The sequence below is a fragment of the Taudactylus pleione genome, unplaced genomic scaffold (assembly GCF_031769625.1).
Source record: "Taudactylus pleione unplaced genomic scaffold, aTauple2 ptg000518l, whole genome shotgun sequence".
Classification (NCBI taxonomy): Eukaryota; Metazoa; Chordata; class Amphibia; order Anura; family Myobatrachidae; genus Taudactylus; species Taudactylus pleione.
In genome coordinates this window covers 12,789,415-12,809,584 of record NW_028284920.1, presented here as the reverse complement: position 1 = coordinate 12,809,584, position 20,170 = coordinate 12,789,415, and the positions used below count along the sequence as shown (strand labels likewise).

The 20,170-nt window shown below is 44.3% G+C and overlaps 1 protein-coding gene across 1 annotated transcript in view; it reads right to left on the bottom strand.

Annotated features, from left to right (window-relative positions):
• LOC148501513 (uncharacterized) overlaps positions 1–20,170 on the bottom strand; it is a 111,093-nt gene that overhangs the window by 25,885 nt on the left and 65,038 nt on the right. The window contains exons 2-5 of the mRNA XM_088450445.1: positions 19,329–19,389; positions 15,655–16,594; positions 11,707–15,198; positions 9,041–9,193 (exon numbers count right to left, since the gene is read on the bottom strand). Of these exons, the coding sequence (XP_088306571.1) occupies positions 9,041–9,193; positions 11,707–15,198; positions 15,655–16,594; positions 19,329–19,389 (4,646 nt within the window). The remainder of the gene's footprint in view (positions 1–9,040; positions 9,194–11,706; positions 15,199–15,654; positions 16,595–19,328; positions 19,390–20,170) is intronic.

Here is a 20,170-nt window from a genome sequence, read left to right as displayed (position 1 = left end):
CTTATGCTGCAGTTGCCGTGCGTATGCATTGATTAGCATATACACGCAGTGGCCGAGTGCAAGCGCACACTTGTGTTCCTTGCTGAATCAGGCTATGAGTCAGTAGTCCCCACCTTGTAGTGCCCCCAGTAGTGCTCTCCCCTCGTGTAGTGCCCTCAGTAGTGCTCTCCCCTCGTGTAGTGCCCTCAGTAGTAGCCCCCCCCCTTGTAGTACCCCCAGTAGTGGTCTCCCCCTTGTAGTACCCCCAGTAGTAGCCCCCCCTTGTAGTACCCCCAGTAGTGGTCTCCCCCTTGTAGTGCCCCCAGTAGTAGTCCCCCGCCAGAGTGTGAGTAATAATCTAAGGTGATGAAAGAATAAACCCAATGGATGTCTTAAAGAACCTTCCTATACTGATTACTTCCTTTTCTGTGTATGGTCCAAAATTTTCATTTTATCTCATGATGCATCTTATAACGAGGAACATGTGTGCCAGACAGGGCCGTAACTAGGGTGGTGCGATATGTGCCACGGCACAGAGCACTGCAGAGCAGGGGGTGCTGCTCAGGCATGTCAATTATCTGTTTATAATAATTCTCACTTAATTTATCCCTGGAATCTCCTGGCCTTCCCCTATCTCCTACCTGGCCAACTCCCTCTCCATCTGGTCACCTCCCCAAGCACCTTCAGTCACATCCTCCTTTATTTAATACACACATTTCAAAATACTATCATACCTGGGAATCAAACCCATCACCTCTCAACCTGCTACCCCTCTCACATGGCAGTCATACACCTTACACATGGAGCTATCTGCCCCACAATTTCTGATGGCAGCCCATGAGGTCTCATGTCCTTGTTTGAAAAATGGGGGGGCACCAATGCTCTTTCTGGCCCAGGTCACCAAAAAGTCTACTTATGGCTCTGGTGACAGATGTATGTCAGCATGGTGTCTATATATGTATACTCCACGACAGCATAGAGATAACATAGAGAGTGGGTTGAAAGTATCAGTAGTAAATATCGCTGTCGGATTTTGACACAAGTCATATACACAAGAGAGAAGTGACTTGCCAGTTATTAATAAAAGTTGCATTTCCATATAAAATGTAAATAAATTCAAATACTAATTAAATTAAGTAGCATTCAATGAAAACATCTTTTGTTTTCCCTTTAAAAAAAAAAATCACATGTGAATCTTCTTTTCTGCATTAGACCGTATAGAAATGTCAGATAAGTAATGCACATAGACAGTCGTAACTAATTATAATATAGCTGTGATGCTAATGATATAATATAGCTGTGACGCTAATCCTATTACTATGGGGGTCAATATGCAATTAGCTAATCAGCTAAGGCTAGATAGTGTTGGTGATATTCATCATCACCATGGATATATTTTGACCAACTCTCACAGCACGCGTAAGAGATAAGCTTCCTGACAGACGTATCTGAGGATATGTTCATGTGTCATTGGGCCTGATTCAGCAAGGATCGCAACTGCGATTACGCACGCAATCGTCCGATTGTTGTGTTCTGCGCATGCGTTGGAATCACAGTGCGCGTGTGCGAACAAACCACTACACAAAGTCGCAAACCCATCACAGAGTGATTAACAGGAAGTACCGTTTGCGGTTGGTGACGGGGCGGGGGGAGGGTGGTTGGCAAACCGCAGGCGTGTCAGTGCGTGTGAACACCATTACAGGGGCGTGCAGAAATTATCCTCTGCGATGACACACGCAGCTTGTGTACTCACAGCGTGCGACGAGGTTAGCAATTCCTGAGTAAGGTCAGAGCTTGTGCAAGTGTGCGTGAGGCTGCCATGGTACTTGATGTTACCAATGGTTTTGCAGTCTTGCTTTATTACAGATGTGTGTAAGGTAAGATATGTATTACAGATGTGTGTAAGGTAAGGTGGGCGTCCTTATGTTGTGCTGCGATGGTATAGCGATCACAGAAGATTAACATATCTTTGCAGTGAGACTGCATGTGTAATCGCTATTGAATTTGCAATTGCGATCCGTACTGAATCAGAACACATCCATATATGGTACTTGGCTTAGGCATGCCCGCCTCTTCCCTCCCTGTTCCCAATGTCTAGGCGTAAGACCTGATACTGAGCTGGATGTAATGTCGAATGCAGTTGAGCAATTTTTTTTCAAAGTCGCAGTTGCAATTGAGACAAACGGTGTCGAAGCTGGATAATTGGTTGAGACAAGATCAGCTTAAAATTAGATCAAAATGACGCCATCTTGCGACTGGCCGCAAGACACCATCTTGAAAATGAGATCTGCAAGACGCCATTTTGCGAATGGCCGCTCAGCGCCATTTTAGCTAAACTCACACTTAAGTACATATGGCGATGCTATAATTAGCATTAGGCGATCGCATCTTTTACCATACCTCATACACACATTAATACACACAGTTGCGCTGTTAACATGTCGCATATTAACATGTCGCAGTGTGGACTGCTGTGATGTAAAAGGGGGGAGAGCGGTGCCGGGCCCGGATAATTAATACCTGCTCCACCCCCCTCTAGGCGCCCCTGGTTGTGTACACACAAGTATAATCGTTGACACTGGAGGCCATACTCAGACAGAGATTCTGCACCTAGCATGAGGCTGGTGCAAATTTCGATGGGGCGACCTATGGTTGCGTCTAAAGATGCACCATGTGGCATTTGCACAAAGCCGCATACACAAGAATAGCTAAAGATGCACACATGGATGTTGCAAATCCTGGCTCAGAATCAGCGCCTGTATGCCCTAAACAGGATAGGTTTCAACCAGACAACATCAATATGGAACAGACAGGGCCATACTGCAGGTGCGACCATTGCCACTGCACAGAGTGCCTGGCTCGGAAGGTACCTGGAGGCTTTCTGAAGATGCACCCATCACCCTCAAGATGTTTCCTTCTTATAACATTGCAGAACTGACAGTGAAGAGGAGAAAACAGTAGGGGTGGTAATCAAAAACCAATGGTTGGCAATCATCAATGTTCGTGATTTAAACAAAATAGTTTTTGCATTGGATACCCGGATTACGATGGTTGCCACCATCACATGCTTGTTTCCAATGGATCAGACTGCTCCAGACAACAGGAAGGAGTGTCCAAAACAGAGCTCCTTTGTGCATGTGCAAACCTTTGGTGTCCACTGGGCATGTGCACTAAGTATCTATTGATGGTTACACTATCAAAGGTTTACTGTGCAATGGCTACGTCCCATCGCAAGGCATATTGTGATAACTGCAATGGCACCACTATTCGATGGCCATTAGGAATAGGATCAATGAGAAAACAGAAGACACAAGACCAAAAAGAAAAATAATTACAAGAGAAGAAAAGGGAAGAAGGTAAAGGTCTGTAAGTCTAAGGTCAAAGGGAACCAAGAGGGATGAATGGGGGGCATTAGGTGCTATAGAAAAGCGGATGGGCCTGCTAAATAATCTGGGACGGTATGGCCCTGGCAATAGTTATGGACAACATGACTGCAAGTTACAACTGTCATCGCGCAGCCTGACATGGCACATATTGTTAGTGACCCATCATGCAGTAGTGAGTTTTGCTCAATTCAGTCTTAGGGCCTGATTCAGAGCCGGACGCAATTAGCGCTCGCTCGTCCAGAAAATAGGGGTGGCTATTCAAATGAACCGTTCGCTCTTTGCGGTCTGTTCACGCCTCTAGGTCTGAACGAGCGAACAAAACTTGCGGTCATTTTTTGGAAAACTACGCCCCCTGGCCGCTCGCATCCTACGTCATGTCCGCTATTTATTAGATTAATAGAGTACATCGACCAGGGTATGAACTGCTCGCTATTCTTGTGGCTGGTTTTTGCTACCACAATTTTGCAAGCAGTTCTGTCTATAAAATAACCCAGTGATGTGGTCAATGACGCTGCTGTTTTAATTATGCACACCCATAAAATGCCCGTTTTGACCTTTAAGCACACGTTCGGATCTCCACTCCCCGTTTTCAAACACCTTCCCCTGTTACCACCCACAAACGCCTCTTTCTGTCACTCAGGCACTCGCTATTTTGCGAGCACATGAATTTCGACCGCACTGACTGGTTCGCGCATGCGTATAACGATCCGTACGCATGCGCAGTTGGGCAAACATCGCTCGGAGCGAACGAGCGGCCGCTTACGAGCGGCTCTGAATCAGGCCCTTAATCCATTGTAAAGTGATGCATTAGAAATAAAGTACTTTATACAAGGTCTGTTTATTAACAGCATGGAGGTATGCAGGAAACATATTTTGTATGTTCTAAGCATTTATATGCCAGTCCCTTCATGTGAGGACAATGCCATAAATGCTTCAGGAAATAAGGTGGTAAAAGTACCTAGATGTTCAACCTACAGGTACATATTATTTATTATTAATACAAGTTATTAATATAGCACACACATATTCTGCAGCACTTTCTAGAGAATATTTGGCCATTCACATCAGTCCCTGTCCTAGTGGAGCTTACAATCTATGGCCCTCATTCTCTGAATGAGGGCGGCTGCTTGATTTTTTAAGTGCGGCCTCCTGGTCGCTAGCTAAGCTGTGGGATACCACCCACAACTTAGCGACCGACCATGGTGATGGTCGCGATGGTCAAGACCATCGCGACCATTGGGCCTTGCGACGAGACCCTAAGGTTGGGTCTCGGCAACCGCAAGCCCCAGGGAGCTTCCTGCTCTGATCGAGCAGGAAGCTCCCCACTGACATCACTGCTGATGTCAGTGCGGCCGCCCACAAAACGGCAGGCGTTCCTTAAGGAACGCCTCTGTTTGTGAAACCACCACCCCGCCCCGCCTACAAAACGGGCCGAGCCGTCGATCAACATCGACAGCCGGCCCTTTTGTAGTGAGCCTCGGAGCGAGGGAGTTTCTCGCTCGCTCTGGGGATTGCGCATGCACAGTGCGGCCGCTGCGCGTGCGCAGGGCCTTAACATCGACCCAGTTGCGAGCGCTCAGCGCTTGCGACCGGGAGTGAATGAGACCCTATAGTCCCTATCACATGTACACACAAACACACTAGGGTTAATTTTTGTTGGGAACCATTTAACCTTCCAGTATATTTTTGGAGTGTGGGAGGAAACCGGAGCACCCGGAGGAAACCCACGCAAGCACAGGGGGAATATACACACTATAAACATATAAAATTAACCAACTATTTGCCTCACGGCTGTAAGAACTAGTGTGACTTCAGCAGAAATGTATGTAGTGAGAAAAAGAAGACATTTATCTAGTCTACGCCACAATGGAGGACATAATAGCAAATTTGATTACGACTAAAAAGAAAAGTGACTGAACTGATTAACACTGCCAGCTGTATTTCACACGCAGTAACCCATATGCACCACTGCAATATCTATTTTGAGTCAGCGTAAAAAAGGGACAACTATAACCACCAATTTAATCTGAAGACCTCAAATTTTAATTACAAATGTTCCCTCCCCCTCTGCCTGCCACACTCCCGTTGGGCTTAAGAATATCTAGAAATGATAGTCTCCATTATCCTAGGAGCTGTCAGCAGGTTCCCTTGTTAATAGCAGTGCTTAATATTCATGAGTAAATATTCTAAAGAAATAATGACGGCAAACAGCCAAATAGCTGCTGAGACGATCGAGGGGGAACAAAACTTCCTTTTTGAGCTATCGTGTCTGAGATGGGAGAGGATATGAGTATGAATTTATCATGATTAGGGAAATGCAGTAGGGAGATGTAGTTGTGGAGGAGGAGGGTAAAAAAGATGAATTTGAGCAATAATTTTAAATAAAGGAAGCCAAATGGAATTGTTTCTCCTTCTCCTATTCCACTTGCTGAAATTTCTCCTTCTTACAATTTATGATGCCAATTATGAGGTAAACTGTACAGTGGAACTTCTGTGAAACTTTGAGCGGCGGAGAGACGCACGGCCTTACCATGGCTGTGGGTTTATTTCTGTAGACCTGAGAGTAAATAGCGTTTGTAATGTGAGCTTTGAAGTATATGTTTAGAATTAGATGGTCTTTACGTTTTCATAAGTAGAACGTCTTGTGAATTATATTTTAGGGCCCATAATCACAATGGGACTAATGCAGAATGTAATGCAAATCAGCTTCAATCTATAATTGCCTCAGCATTGCGCACACAGATTAAAATGTGTATATTTGCCTATATGCAGAATTATATGCATTTAGCACTGGAATCATTTCCCGCCATGTGCCGATCCCAACCCCGGACATGTGACATCACAATGGCACACTAAGGGGGCGGGGTCACTGAAACCAGGAAGAAGAGCACTGCCTTGAAGATCCACTCTCTGAGCAGCTCTGTAGTAGATTTACAAGCTGCAGGTATCAATGCAAGGCATAGATATAAAGGTGCGTACACACACAACGATTTTTTAAACGATTTAACTATAACGACGTCAGTGTAAAACGAACGATTATCGTTCATGCGCGTTCACGTTTGTCGATTGTAGTTTGTAGTTCAGTCAGACTGGCCAACTGAATGATTTTCAATAGAAGTTGCAACATTTTCCTTCAACACACAGAAAATCGTTTATTATGTAAAGTAAAACCAACTACTTTGTAAAACGATTTTCATTCACTTTTTCAAGGGAAAAACTGAACGAAAATCGTTCATTACTTACATCGTTGTGTGTGTACGCACCTTAACAGATAACTTTGTACCAGTAAAACCACAACATTCCCACAGTAAATATTTTTTATTTCAATTTGCTAAACTGTGAATGGTTTCACCAATAATCCACCTCTGCAAAATAGTAATAATCAGCATTCTATGTGTAGGTTTTAACAAATGAAAAATCTCTTGAAATTAAAATGCATTTTAAAACAAAAGCTGCTGTGAGAGTACAAACAACTTTACCCCCATTTGTGTGTGGGCCAGTATGGGGGAGATAGGGCATGGCAGATGGCATTGCCCACTGGGTACAAGCTCCAGAACGTATCGCATCCAGAGCTTGGTACATATGGGGAATACAGTCAAAGCTCCAAAAACGGGGGTTTGGGAGTTTTGATCGCATTTCAGGCTTAGTACATCCCATCAAGTCTTTTAGCATTTGCGGGGCTAGCTGACTCCCAATGCAGTAAAGTAATACATGTGATTACCTGCTGCACAGGACTGCACGGCTGTCAACATTCCTCCTCCCTGCTGGTGCCCCGCTCACACCTAGAGTTATGCCATGCCCACTGGAGCAAATTGTAACTGCAAATTGTAAGGGGCAGAGAGCGAGAGGACAGCTGGAGGAGGAGGAGGCGGGCGACTGGAGGGAGAGAGGTGGGTGGGTGAGAGGAGGGAGGATATTAATGCAGGGTGGGGAGACGAGGGGGACTATTTATGCAGGGTTGGTGAGAGGATAAGGATACTGACTAGTAAAACAAGCTAGTGGCACGGTAAGCGGAGAAGGCAGGTATGCAGGATGGGAGGGCAGGAGAGCAATGCCGGCTGCAGGAACAGAGGTGAGTGTTGGCAATGCTGTACTAATGCAGGGTGAGGTGATGGCATCCAGACTACCAGCCCCATTGGTGCGATACATTTACCCCGCATATGCTGATCCTGGCCAGTGATCTTGGCTTTTTTCCTTTAGACAGCGGTCTTAGAGCTGTCACTTCCCCAGGACCAGCCCCTTGGCTTAAAAGGACAGACACAGGATGGTGATGGGCGGATAGCAGCATGTCAGAGCCAGGGTAGAATACGTGGCTGTGTATCCTAATAAATGGGCCAGCCCTGTGTAATCACAATTTGCATACATCTCTGAAGTAGGCCCTTTGAACACTAATGGACTGGAGCAGCAGGAGATGAGATAACATAGAACTACGCTAAAGCTGGCATCAGACACAAGAGTCCCAGGGGATTGGCCACCAATCTAGGTAAGAGAGGTGGGATATTATGTTACTAATACTACTGAAAAGTTGGCCTTCAAAAAAATTATTAAAAAAGTATAAATTAACGAAATACAAGGGGCCTGATTCTAAGTGGTACGATATGCTTATATTAGTGCAAATGGTCGATGTTTTTCAACTGTGCATGCGTCTAAGTCGCTAAAGAGTAGCACAGTGCATGCGTCCCATGGTGTGATTGCACAGAGGCGGAGTTTCGATTGAGACTCACGGTAACAGAAATGGTTTGTAAGTGTGCTGGGAGATCCTGGGAGGTGGCTAATCACATGCACCGTCTCATGGGCGCCTTATGGGAGTCACTGTATCGCTCACTTTAAGGGACTCAGGGCCTGATTCAGAGCCACTCACAAAAAGCGAGCGATCACTCTGAATCAGGGTGGTTGCTTTTTTTTTTTTTTTTGTTAAAACGGTCTAATGGCCACTCGCATAGCTGTGACCACCCACAGCTTTTGCGAGCGGCCAGATGATGATTGCGACCATCGGGCTTGCGACGAGACCCTTGTGGTAGGGTCTCATTCCCACAAGCCCCAGTGAGCTTCCTGCTCTAATAGAGCAGGAAGCTCACTACTGACATCACGAGTGATGTCAGTAGGGCCGCCCACAAGCGGCAGGCGTTCCTTCGGGAACACCTCCGTTTCGCCAGCCACCGCCCCTCCCCGCCTACAAAACAGGGCGAGCTGTCGATCAACATCGACAGCGGCCCCGTTTTGTTGCGAGCCCCGGAGCTAGTGATTTCTCACTCGCTCCGGGGCTCGCGCGTCCGCACTTCCCGGCCATCGACCCGCTTGCGAGCGGGTCTGAATCAGGCCCTCAGACTCTGATGGAGAATCTGTGCTTAAAATGGGGCAGGTGTAAGTTTCTATCATGCGACTGATCGTAAAGACACACAAAATGGGCGTCACAATCCTTGAACATTCAGGTGCACGCTTGTGCACCAGAGGAAGGGCTGGTGTTAGCATTAGCATAAAGTCGCAGACGCAACTTCATCAATTCAAAAGCCCTAAAAAGGTCACAGCAGCGTGCCATTCTGAATCAGCCCCAAGGAGTCAAATGTTCTGAGTAACTGAGATGTGGCACAGAAGCAGGTCACAGTGGGATAGTTTGTTGCCATGTACTGTATAAAGGAGAAAATAAATAAAAAATATATATATTTTTTAGAAACCTTTTTCATGAGCATGTTCACTTTCGTTATACGGTCTTGTGCGAAGTACCAATCCTCATTCAGCTGCTCAGTGACGTAGAAATGTTTCTCCAGGTGGTAGTACAGGAAAAGCTTTGAATTTGCAATAACCATTCCCAGCTCTGACCCGTTCCACTGAAATACAATACTTGTTGTTAGAAGTAGTCATGGCACGGTTACTGCAGAGATGCATGGGGGTGTACAGAATCTGTGCTGGTAACCCTGATGTGCACTATATACATCAGGGCAACTGGAAACACAAAACTACTTTTTTTAAGATGATTCCACCTATGGCATCTCTAGTATATCCTTGTGACAAGTGACACGAAACATAGGTGGGGAGGGGTATTGGCAGTTGTCTAAAAGCCAGAAACATTGGCCCAGTTTTTTTTTTTAATAGTAAATCTATCATTAAAAATATTAAAGTAAAGTTTTGTTTTAAAAATATACACCAATGGACACTAGGCCTTATTCAGCATGTGCAGTATGGGTCTGTGTGATCGCACGCAGTCCGGCAGCAGACTGTCAATGATTGACAGTCCGCTGCTGTTTGTGGACGGGAGAAGACAGCGGCGGCCTACGTTTCCCGAAACGGAGGCGTGTTGCCGCCATTGGGGGGGGGGGAGAGGGAAGAGGCCAGGATCTCCGTCGGCTGACCGGGATTTCCTGGCCTCTTTGTTGTATCTGCGGTGGCCGGCTTGCGTGACTCCATGGGTCACTCAGCCGGCCGATGTGATCGCAGATTATCTGATGCTGGATCCTTGGATGCAGCACGGATAAGTAATACATGCATGAGGCGTGACGTCTCCTGCTGCATTAACATAATTGCAAGGACAGAATTGCAAAGCTGTATGTGTGCGGCTTTGCAATTCCGTCCACTACTGAATCACCCCCACTGACATTTAAATTTAGACACAGATGACCTAAACAAGTTACTTGTATATGGAGGTACTCAGACCAAAGTGTGTATTACATTCAGTCTGCCTGTGTCTCAGCATCTGTCACCATCTGTATGTTATCTCTCTGACTCCAACCTGTATGTGTGCCCTTGTCTCCTATGTACTGTATGTGTCCCTTTGTCCTCCCATCCTATTTGTATGACTGACCCCAAGGATGGTAGGTAAGTACAATATTTGGATCATACTTGGCTACTTTTGAAAAAGCATTTCAGGGAGATTGTGAAAGCAGCACCTATGAGCGCGTGTTACAGTGGGCGTGTACTGATAAATCTGAGAGGCGTGTCCTAAACCTGACTTACATCCAAATAAACCCAGCTCAAAAGCAGTTAGTAAGATCTGTTTGTTGATGAAAACACACTAATACTTTTCAGAACTTCATAGGGACCATTGTGCCTTATACCAACCAATGCAAGGAAATGACACTAATGATCCCATATTTATGTATATAACTCTGTTTCTTAATATAACAGCTTCATAATAGGGGTAAGGATGAAATTAGGGAGATTGCTAGACTCTTCAGGGAGACAAGGAGATTGCTACTATTTCAGGGAGTCTCCCTGACAATGAGGGAGAGTTGGCAAGTATGATTTGGATATTAATCATTTTCCAATGGATGGAACATCTCTGCTAATGGAATATCCTCCTTGGTCTAGGGGTGTTGTGAAAAAAATGCTGAGGGTTTAAGGGCACCATTGATTATGAAAGTCTGGGATCCATGGTGTAGGTGAACTACAGTAAGGACGTTTCACATAGCATGCTACCTACAGTATGTGGAGATAGAGACAGCTGCAAATGTGCCTGTCTAGAGGAGTATCTGTTCCTGCTGCTCTACCCCTGGGGTAAGGTACGTGCTGATGATGATGATAGTTAAACACATGGAATGTCCTTATTGCCTAGGCTGATAGCAATACAATTGGTGGGATGGACAGCAAAACTCACTACCAGCACTAGGCTATGCCAGGCTGACCACGTATCACCATAGTAGGTAATTGTTTGGATATGCTGTTGCTTGTAGAACCCCTTTAGAATGTAAGCTCTCACAAGCAAGCAGGGCCTTATTCCCTCATGTGCTTTTCCTTCCCTTACTTATACTCATCGATTCCATACTCCCTACAACGGCACCTAACCCTTGGTTTCTGTCGCTCTGCTACTTATTTGAGTATTATGACCGTTAATGCAGCAATATTGATAAAGCACGTCCTTGTACTGCAGTGCCTTGTACTGTAAGTCGCTGTGTACTTTATAAGGCACTGTGGAACCCTGGCAGCGCCATATAAATAATAAATAACTACAAATGTAGAGGATAACCTATCCCCAAGATTTAGGTGAGCAATACAATGGTTAATGAGTGTGTATGGGAGAGTGATTATTTTTTAATAAAGATGTTTGAAACCACAGATGATTGGACAGGAAAAGAAGGTGACTTTTGTGTTCAGCAAAGCACACCTGCAGATCAGCTATCCAACTGAGGCAAAGTATAATATATATTATCAACAACTACATTTAACACCATGTATTGTTTTTAATTAAATTCTTATTTTCGGCAATGTTTAAAAAAATCATATTTACTAAGTGTTTTGAAGATTTTATATATATATATATATATATATATATATATTATATTTATACATATATACATAGACATAACTGAACTATTTATTTAAAAAGATAATCATTAAGGCTACTAACCAGTGTGACTAGGGTAATGTTCTTTTCCAAATGATTCACTGTTTTTGTTAAGACAATTCCAGAATCTACAAGTGTGAGGCCTTTGCCTTGTTGGTCTAGGAATATTTTCCTCAATTCTTCCAGGAAATAATGTTCATTCTGTTTGATCATATTTCCATATTCATCTTGTATTGGTACCCTGACTGATCTCCGCAGAACCATGTGACCTATCCCACAGGTCTCATTTACTATAGAATTTAACTGAGCAGCTGGGAAAGTTGTGGGGCATTGGCTGAATAGATCAGAAGAGCTGATTATTCTCTGGTAGCATGGATCAGGAATAATGGCTGGAGTGGTGGTAGCGCACTGGCAATTTGAATCAGGAGTGATGGTTATGTTCTGATAGGTTGGATCTGGAGAGGGGTCTGTGCACTGGTAGGAAAAGTCAGCAGAGGTGGCTGTGCTGTGGTAGGAAAGATCTGTAGAGATGGTTGTGCACTGGTAAGATGGATCAGGGGAGGTGGTTGTGCACTGGTAAGATGGAACAGGGGAGGTGGTTGTGCAGTGGTAGGGCAGATCAGAATAATTGGTTGTGCACTGGTAAGATGGATCAGGAGAGATGGTTCTGCACTGGTAAGATGGATCAAAAGAGGTGGTTGTGCACTGGTAGGATGAATCAGGAGAGGTCATTGTGCACTGGTAGGATAAATCAGGAGAGGTGGTTTTGCACTGGTAGGATGGATTAGGAATAGTGAGTGTATACTGGTAGGATGAATCATAAAAGGTGGATGTGCTTTTATCATGATAGGGTGGATCTGGGGAGGTGATTGTACACTGGTAGGATGGATCAGGAGTGGTGGTTGTACACTGGTAAGATAGATAAGGAGAGGTGGGTTTATACTGGTATGGTGGATCAGAATTTATTGTGCACAGGCAGGATGGATCAGAATAGTTGGTTGTGCACTGGTAGTGTGTATCAGAACAGTTGGTTGTAAACTGGTAAGGTGGATCAGAACAGTTGGTTGTGCACTGGTAGGGTAGATCAGGAGAGGTGGTTGTACACTGGTAGAATGGAGCAGGAGAAGTGGTTGTACACTGGTAGGGTGAATCAGGAGAGGTAGTTGTAGACTGGTAGGGTGGATCAGGAAAGGTAGTTGTAGACTGGTAGGGTGGATCACGAGAAGTGGCTGTAGACTGGTAGGGTGGATCAGGAGAGGTGGTTGTAGACTGGTAGGGTGGATCAGAAGTTATTGTGCTCAGGCAGGATGGATCAGAACATTTGGGTGTGCAGTGGTAGGCTGGATCAGGAGATGTGGTTGTGAACTGGTAGTGTGTATCAGAACAGTTGGTTGTGCACTGGTAGGGTGGATCAGGAGAGGTGGTTGTACACTGGTAGGATAGATCAGGAGAGGTGGTTGTACATTGGTAGGATGGGTCAGGAGAGGTGGTTGTACACTGGTAGGATGGATCAGGAGAGGTGGTTGTAGACTGGTAGGGTGGATCAGGAGACGTGGCTTTATTCTGGTAGGGTGGATCAGGAGAGGTGGTTGTACACTGGTAGGGTGGTTCAGGAGAGGTGGTTGTACACTGGTAGGATAGATCAGGAGAGGTGGTTGTACATTGGTATGATGGATCAGGAGAGGTGGTTGTACACTGGTAGGATGGATCAGGAGAGGTGGTTGTAGACTGGTAGAGTGGATCAGGAGAGGTGGTTTTATACTGGTAGGATAGATCAGGAGAGGTGGTTGTACATTGGTAGGATGGATCAGGAGAGGTGGTTGTAGACTGGTAGGGTGGATCAGGAGAGGTGGTTGTACACTGATAGGATAGATCAGGAGAGGTGGTTGTACATTGGTAGGATGGATCAGGAGAGGTGGTTGTACACTGGTAGGATGAATCAGGAGAGGTGGTTGTAGAATGGTAGGGTGGATCAGGAAAGGTGGTTGTGCACTGGTAGGGTGGTTCAGGAGAGGTGGTTGTACACTGGTAGGATAGATCAGGAGAGGTGGTTGTACATTGGTATGATGGATCAGGAGAGGTGGTTGTACACTGGTAGGATGGATCAGGAGAGGTGGTTGTAGACTGGTAGAGTGGATCAGGAGAGGTGGTTTTATACTGGTAGGGTGGATCAGGAAAGGTGGTTGTACACTGGTAGGGTGGATCAGGAGAGGTTGTTGTAGACTGGTAGGGTGGATCAGGAGAGGTGGTTGTACACTGGTAGGGTGGATCAGGAGAGGTGGTTATAGACTGGTAGGGTGGATCTGAAGTTATTGTGCACAGGCAGGATGGATCAGAACAATTAGGTGTACAGTGGTAGGCTGGATCAGGAGAGGTGGTTGTGCACAGATCGGATGGATCAGAATAGGATGATATGTACTGATGGACTGGATTACCAAAAGATTTTATGCTGTCATTTTGATCAGGAGTGATACATTCAAATTCTGCGTTGATGATTAATTGGTTTCCATTACCTGTCTGTTCAGAGCTTGTAATGGAATCTTTGTTGCCTTGACTAGACTCTGTGTGTAAAGCAATGCCATATGTTACATTATTTTCTGAGTTTTCTTTCAGCAATTTCATTTCCCATATCTCTGACATTTTGTTATGTGAAGACACTGAATTGGTTATTTGTTCTTCTTTTAATGTAATGTCATTCTCATGATCCACATGTTGCATAGCAACACTATTCACAGAATTTAGGGAAACCTGGATCAAGTGTCCGTCAGGAGGTTCTATTTTTTTAAAAAGATCATCAACCAATTTGTTGGCATCCGGATCAATATCTTCCTGTTGGAATGTCTTGATATAGTTGTGTAATGTCATGTCACTTCTTTCTTCCCTAGATTCTGTAAAAACGGAATAGGGTCCTGAAGAAGTATTTGTGCACTGTTGGGATGGACTACTGCTTAGTTCTGCTACCGCAAAATGTGATTGTCTGACACGTCTGTCCTCAGAAAGGTCTGTAGTGCCATTCACATTATTCTGGAATACATTCCCACATACACATGTAACTCTCCTATCAGGCAATTCTTTCTGCATTTTGGCGTGGTATGTGTCTGAATCCATGCTAAATGGAAAAAACAGCATCCTTGTCTTTTCATCTCTCACTTTATTGTCTGTCTTGTTACCACCAATGTGCCCTACGTTATCATCAGCATTATTAGAGTAAATGTGGGCATATTCCTCAGTGTCTTTAAATGAAGATGGCAGCATTTCTTCAGGAGAACATTCTACTGGAGTAAGCTGATTGGCCAGTTTGCTTCTGTTAACATTGCTATCATGTGATAATGTCTTAGATGAACTTAAAAGAGTAACGTCTCCAGCCTTGTTAGTCTCACAATCTGGAGAAGTGGGTTCACCTTGATTGAATAGATTTTTTTTAATACTTCTGAGGTCTGCTATCATACTCGCTTTAAACCTATCATCATTTGCTTTAGAGCATGTTTTCTGGTCAGTTAAATTAAAACTATTATTCCCAGTGTTTATCTCCTGTTCTTTCTTGTTATTTACATTGTTAAAACAAATATGGCTCTCTTGTTCTTTATCTTTAAAACATGTCTTGTCTTCAGGCTGATTTACGTTTGCACAAAGTCCATCAACCTGCTGGTTAATATCAACATTTCTAAGGTCTACAGAGCTATTTTTATGATCCACAGCAACATGACTATAATTTTGTGTTGTTGTCTTAACACAGCTTTGAGTGATGTCACTGGTCACACAACTTTCATATGATGTAGAGGGATACATAAACCCTGGAGAGACGGTTATAAACTGGCCCAATGGACCATTTGGATGTTCTGCTCTCATGAGAACAGCTCTTTTATTGTTGACTTTTCCATGACATGTGTCTGGATATTGCATGGTTTCAGTGGATCCAATCGGGCATCTATTTTCAGATATAAATTCCATTCCAGGTAGTTTCCTTTGTGGTTCGGTAGTGCTGAGAATATGCCCTACCATAGGCATAATGGAAGAATCATTTGGTTGTTCCATTACTGATTTAATCTCTTTTTCCTTATCATCAAAATCCTGCCCATTATATAAGTTTATATTGCTGTGGAAAACTTGCTGTTCCGTGTATTTAAGCAGCAAAATCTTTTTTTCTTCAGGTAGGCCTAAATTGGTATAACAATCATCACCCATGTTTTGAAAGAGGTCTGACAAGTACCCTTCAAACTTTTCATCAACATCAGCCTTTAGAGTCATAGATGTATAATTTATGTCGCTGTAGAGATCAGTCGTGACACTGGCTGGAGGTGCTGATTCACCAATGTCCAATGGGCCCTTTGGCATTTTACTGGCTGTTGACTGCATTCTGTTTGGTTGATTAAATATTTCCCGATTTGGTTCTTTCATAGCTATAGATTTTATTTCAGAAGGTTGATTTGAAAAGTCAATCTTCTGAGAGTCCACAAAAGTAGGTTTCAGGTTTCGAGATGTGGACGTTTCCATTTCTCCTATGACAGATTCCTTCATTATGAAATGGCCATCTTCGGATGTGACAAACTTAGATCCTTTTTGAACAATTAGAGAAATTGATTTTTTTTTCTGGTTACCGGAGGATATCCCAAAACAAAATGGCTGAATAGTACTTGCTGTAGGTTTCCCTTGAAGATGTTTATTTGGAGAGGAGCTCTCAATGATGTTATCATTAAACGTTGTAGGACACACAGTGAGTCTGGGTTGTGGAGAAGACTCACTGACTGTAGTTCTCATGGCATGATGGTGACTCTGGGTTCCCCCAGAGGGTAACAGTTCTGCAGTAGTATCAATATCGGTCTCTGTGGTAACATGACGCAATGATGTGTCAACTGGGCCATCTGCAACCACAATGGTGTGTAGTATCTTCAACTCAGGGATGTGGGTAGTTGGAAGCTCAATACATTGTTTACCATTTTCTGTGGCAATGCTGTAAATATAAAAATATATAGATATAATTAACTGAACGCATCTGACACTGGACACTTTTTTGTATTGCCTGACCATATTAATTATTTGTTTACTGATAAATATTGATTAAGTATTAATAAATATATACAGACAATATTAATTCAAATTGTTCACTATTATATTTATATACTGTAACAATCAGAACATGTACATTTGTTAATTAATTGATATATAAGCCTCTGCCTACAATTTAAATGACACAAAATTAGGCTTACACATTATTCTAAAAGTATTAAAACTGTCAATCTAATATAATATGCCTGAGATAAAATTATCCAGGTGAGTAGTTTGGGGGCTCTACAGCAGAGGTAAGATTGTCTCTGGCTTTGCCATAAGCAGTGTGAGGTGCTCAGTGGATGATAATTCAATATGCATGTGAAACGTGGTCATGGGATACACTTGCATTTCCTAAGCATTGTGGCAGCCAATCACAGTTCAGGAATTTTGGGTACTTTGGAGAAAACGTAATTGATTTCTTACAGTGCATTTGTTAGTGGACAACAAAAGTAAGGGCTAGTGCATGAGCAAGGCCGCAACTAGGGGGGGCTAAAGGGGCACGTGACCCAGGTGTCGGACGTGAGGGGGTACCGGGGAGAGGCTGCCTGGTGGCTAGGTTGCTGCTCTTGTGGGTTTGGAGCCGCATCCCGGCCTTGAGAGGCACAGGGACACCGTCAGTATAATGTAGTGCTGGTTGCAAGCCAATCAGTGCTCGCTTACTGGCAGCCTATCAGCAGAGGCTGCCGGTCCGCGAGCTCCAATTGGTTTGCGAGCAGCACCACATTACAATGACGGCAGTACTGACAGTTCCCCAGCATGTGGCAGCCCTGTCCCACGCCACCATGAGCTCACCCACCGCATGGCCCTGGCAGGCAAGAAAAGGGAGATGGAGCCTTACTGTGGCTTAATGTAAAAGAGGCCTTACTGTGGCATAATCTGTAAGGGGCCTTACTGTGGCATAATGTGTAAGGGGCATTACTGTGGGCATAATGTATATGGAGCATTACTAAGCCTTACTGTGGCATAATGTGTAAGGGGCATTACTGTGGCATAATGTATATGGAGCATTACTGTGGCATAATGTAGATGGAGCATTACTGTGGCATAAATGTATAAGGGGCATTACTGTGGCTTAATGAATAATGGGCATTACTGTGGCTTAATGTATAAGGGGCATTACTGTGGCAGAATGTGTTGTAAGGGGCATTACTATGTTGCATAATGTGTTGTGGCATAATGTGTTAAGGGACATTAATGTGTGGCATAATGTGTTATAAGGGGCATCACTGTGTCACAAAACCACACACCCTTTTCATCCTCTATGTTGTATTTTTTTGGGGGGGCGCCAAATTATGGCCTTGCCCTGAGTGACAGGATCCTAGTTTCGGCCCTGGCAAGAGCATAGAAGTGAGGCCATTTCAGGATAAAAGGGGCAATACTGAAATAGTATTCACAGTATTGACCAGTGGCGGATTTTACCTAGGGGCTGCAGCCTGCCCCCCTCAGTAAAATTTGCCACTTCAGTGAGCCAGCTGCAGTTTGTGACTGTACTGGCTACACTTGTGACTGGCAGTGGTTTGTATTGGAAGCGCTACCTGTCAGTCACACAAAGGACAGGCAGCCCCAAGGGGAGGTGTTTTCACTGCCTGGCACTGCCAAACTGGGCTGAGATTAGCAGAGAGAACCTACCAGTGAAAGCCGCTGCTCTGCTTTTCGGGCAGCCCAACATGGCTTCTAGTGGCTCCAGACAATGCAGTCCCTAGAAGCCGGTGTTATGCGCATGCCAAATCTAATGCCAGACGCTGTGACCCGGGCCGACCGGACCAGTAGTGGCAGCCCCACTTTTGCAAGAGGGTAGGAGATGCTGCTGGTATTGATCCTCCCAGAATGTGGCAAGACAACAAGAGAGTAGTCTAAAAGATGATGGGAGAGGGAGAGAGAGAGAGAGAGAGATCCAAAACCCTAGAGCTGCACCATGGGTGGATAAGTGCATTGTTATAACCTTATAGCAAACTTTAGGCAGCGACCTAGCAATGCTTTTCTTGCTTCCTTGGTCTTGCTCTCTGCTCGCAATGTTCTTCTGAACTCAGAGACTCAAAGATTGGGGTAACTTGGCATTTCCATTGTCAAGGGCTCCTACTTTCCACGCCTTATGCACCTCTATAATTACGCCACTGTGCTGGCCTTTATTACCTCCTGTTTACCTTTAAAACTACCAAAAATCTGTAGAACTGAATTTGCTGGTCATTTAGCCTTGAAGAAGTTTTAAGCTCTATCAGTTCCCTTGTACTGTAAATGAGTGCATATTACCTTATACAGGGGCGTCTTAAGTAAGGAGAGGGCCCGTGTGCGCTCCCTGTGCGGGGCCCTCTCCTCTCTCCCCGGTGGCCGGCAGTTGACTGACACAGCTAGCCGGCCACCGGAGCCTTAGTAGACTCCGGGCAGTAGAGTGTGCCCAGAGTCTACTGCGCATGCGCAGAACTCCGGAAAATGGCCGCAGCGGCCATTTTCCGGTGTTCTGAGCAGCGCAGACACCCGACATGGGACCACGGACAGGTAAGTCTAAAACAATATGGGTGCAGTGTGCGCGGTGCGGGGCCTCCCATTATAGATACGCCACTGCTTATACTGTATAATTTTGTAATTACATACGTTTTTTGTAACTTTTAAAATAATTTTTCTGATAAAGGACTTACTCAGTAGTGCACGCGTTCTTGCTTTGCTTTGCACATCGAATGAAAGTCTCAAAAGGAAAATCTAAATAAAATTTAAAAAGTCACTTCGTCAGGTAGTCTGAAAATACTAACGATATTCAAAACATTCAAATCACCATAGATAGCTCTCTTTTTAGTTTAATGTCTATTTTAATTATCACAGTCAATGACTATTGCCACAATTCCTATAGGACAATCTGAAGATGTGGGACAGCTGTGTCTGACAATGAAAAAACGATATGAGGGTCATCGACAACCCATTACAGATAATACAGTATGTACTATTTTTCTTGGCCCTGTGAGCAAAGTAAGGTTCTAGCTGAGCAGCCAGACATTACAATACAAAGATAGCACCAGACAAAAACAAGCTGATGAATTCCAGCGTCAGCTCTCTTGGGCCTCAGTCTGTGCTGAAGTCTCTGTTTCCAACTCCATCAACCAAAAAAAAAGCTAAGGCTGGGACTGTAAATTATATAAAGAACTATATAAAAAAATCTGAAGTCAGATGAAACAGACAGAGGTCTACTTGTCAGCAAATAATCCATAACAGTTACAGTTTAAAATGATCAGGGTATTAATACAATATATTGCACACAAGTAATGGGCGGTGTGGATGTACTTCCAATGAGCAGTTTTAAACCTGAAGTGTCTGAGGGTCATTTATCACCCCTATAATATACCTAGTTATCTGCTAGGTGAATACATTTGGACATATTAATAGTTAATGTACAGGAGTGTGGCGGCGCGATCACGTCAAAGTGGTCCCGCCCCTTCTATAAAATGCCCAGATTTACGGCAAAGTAAAGCAGGGAGCAGGGCTACGG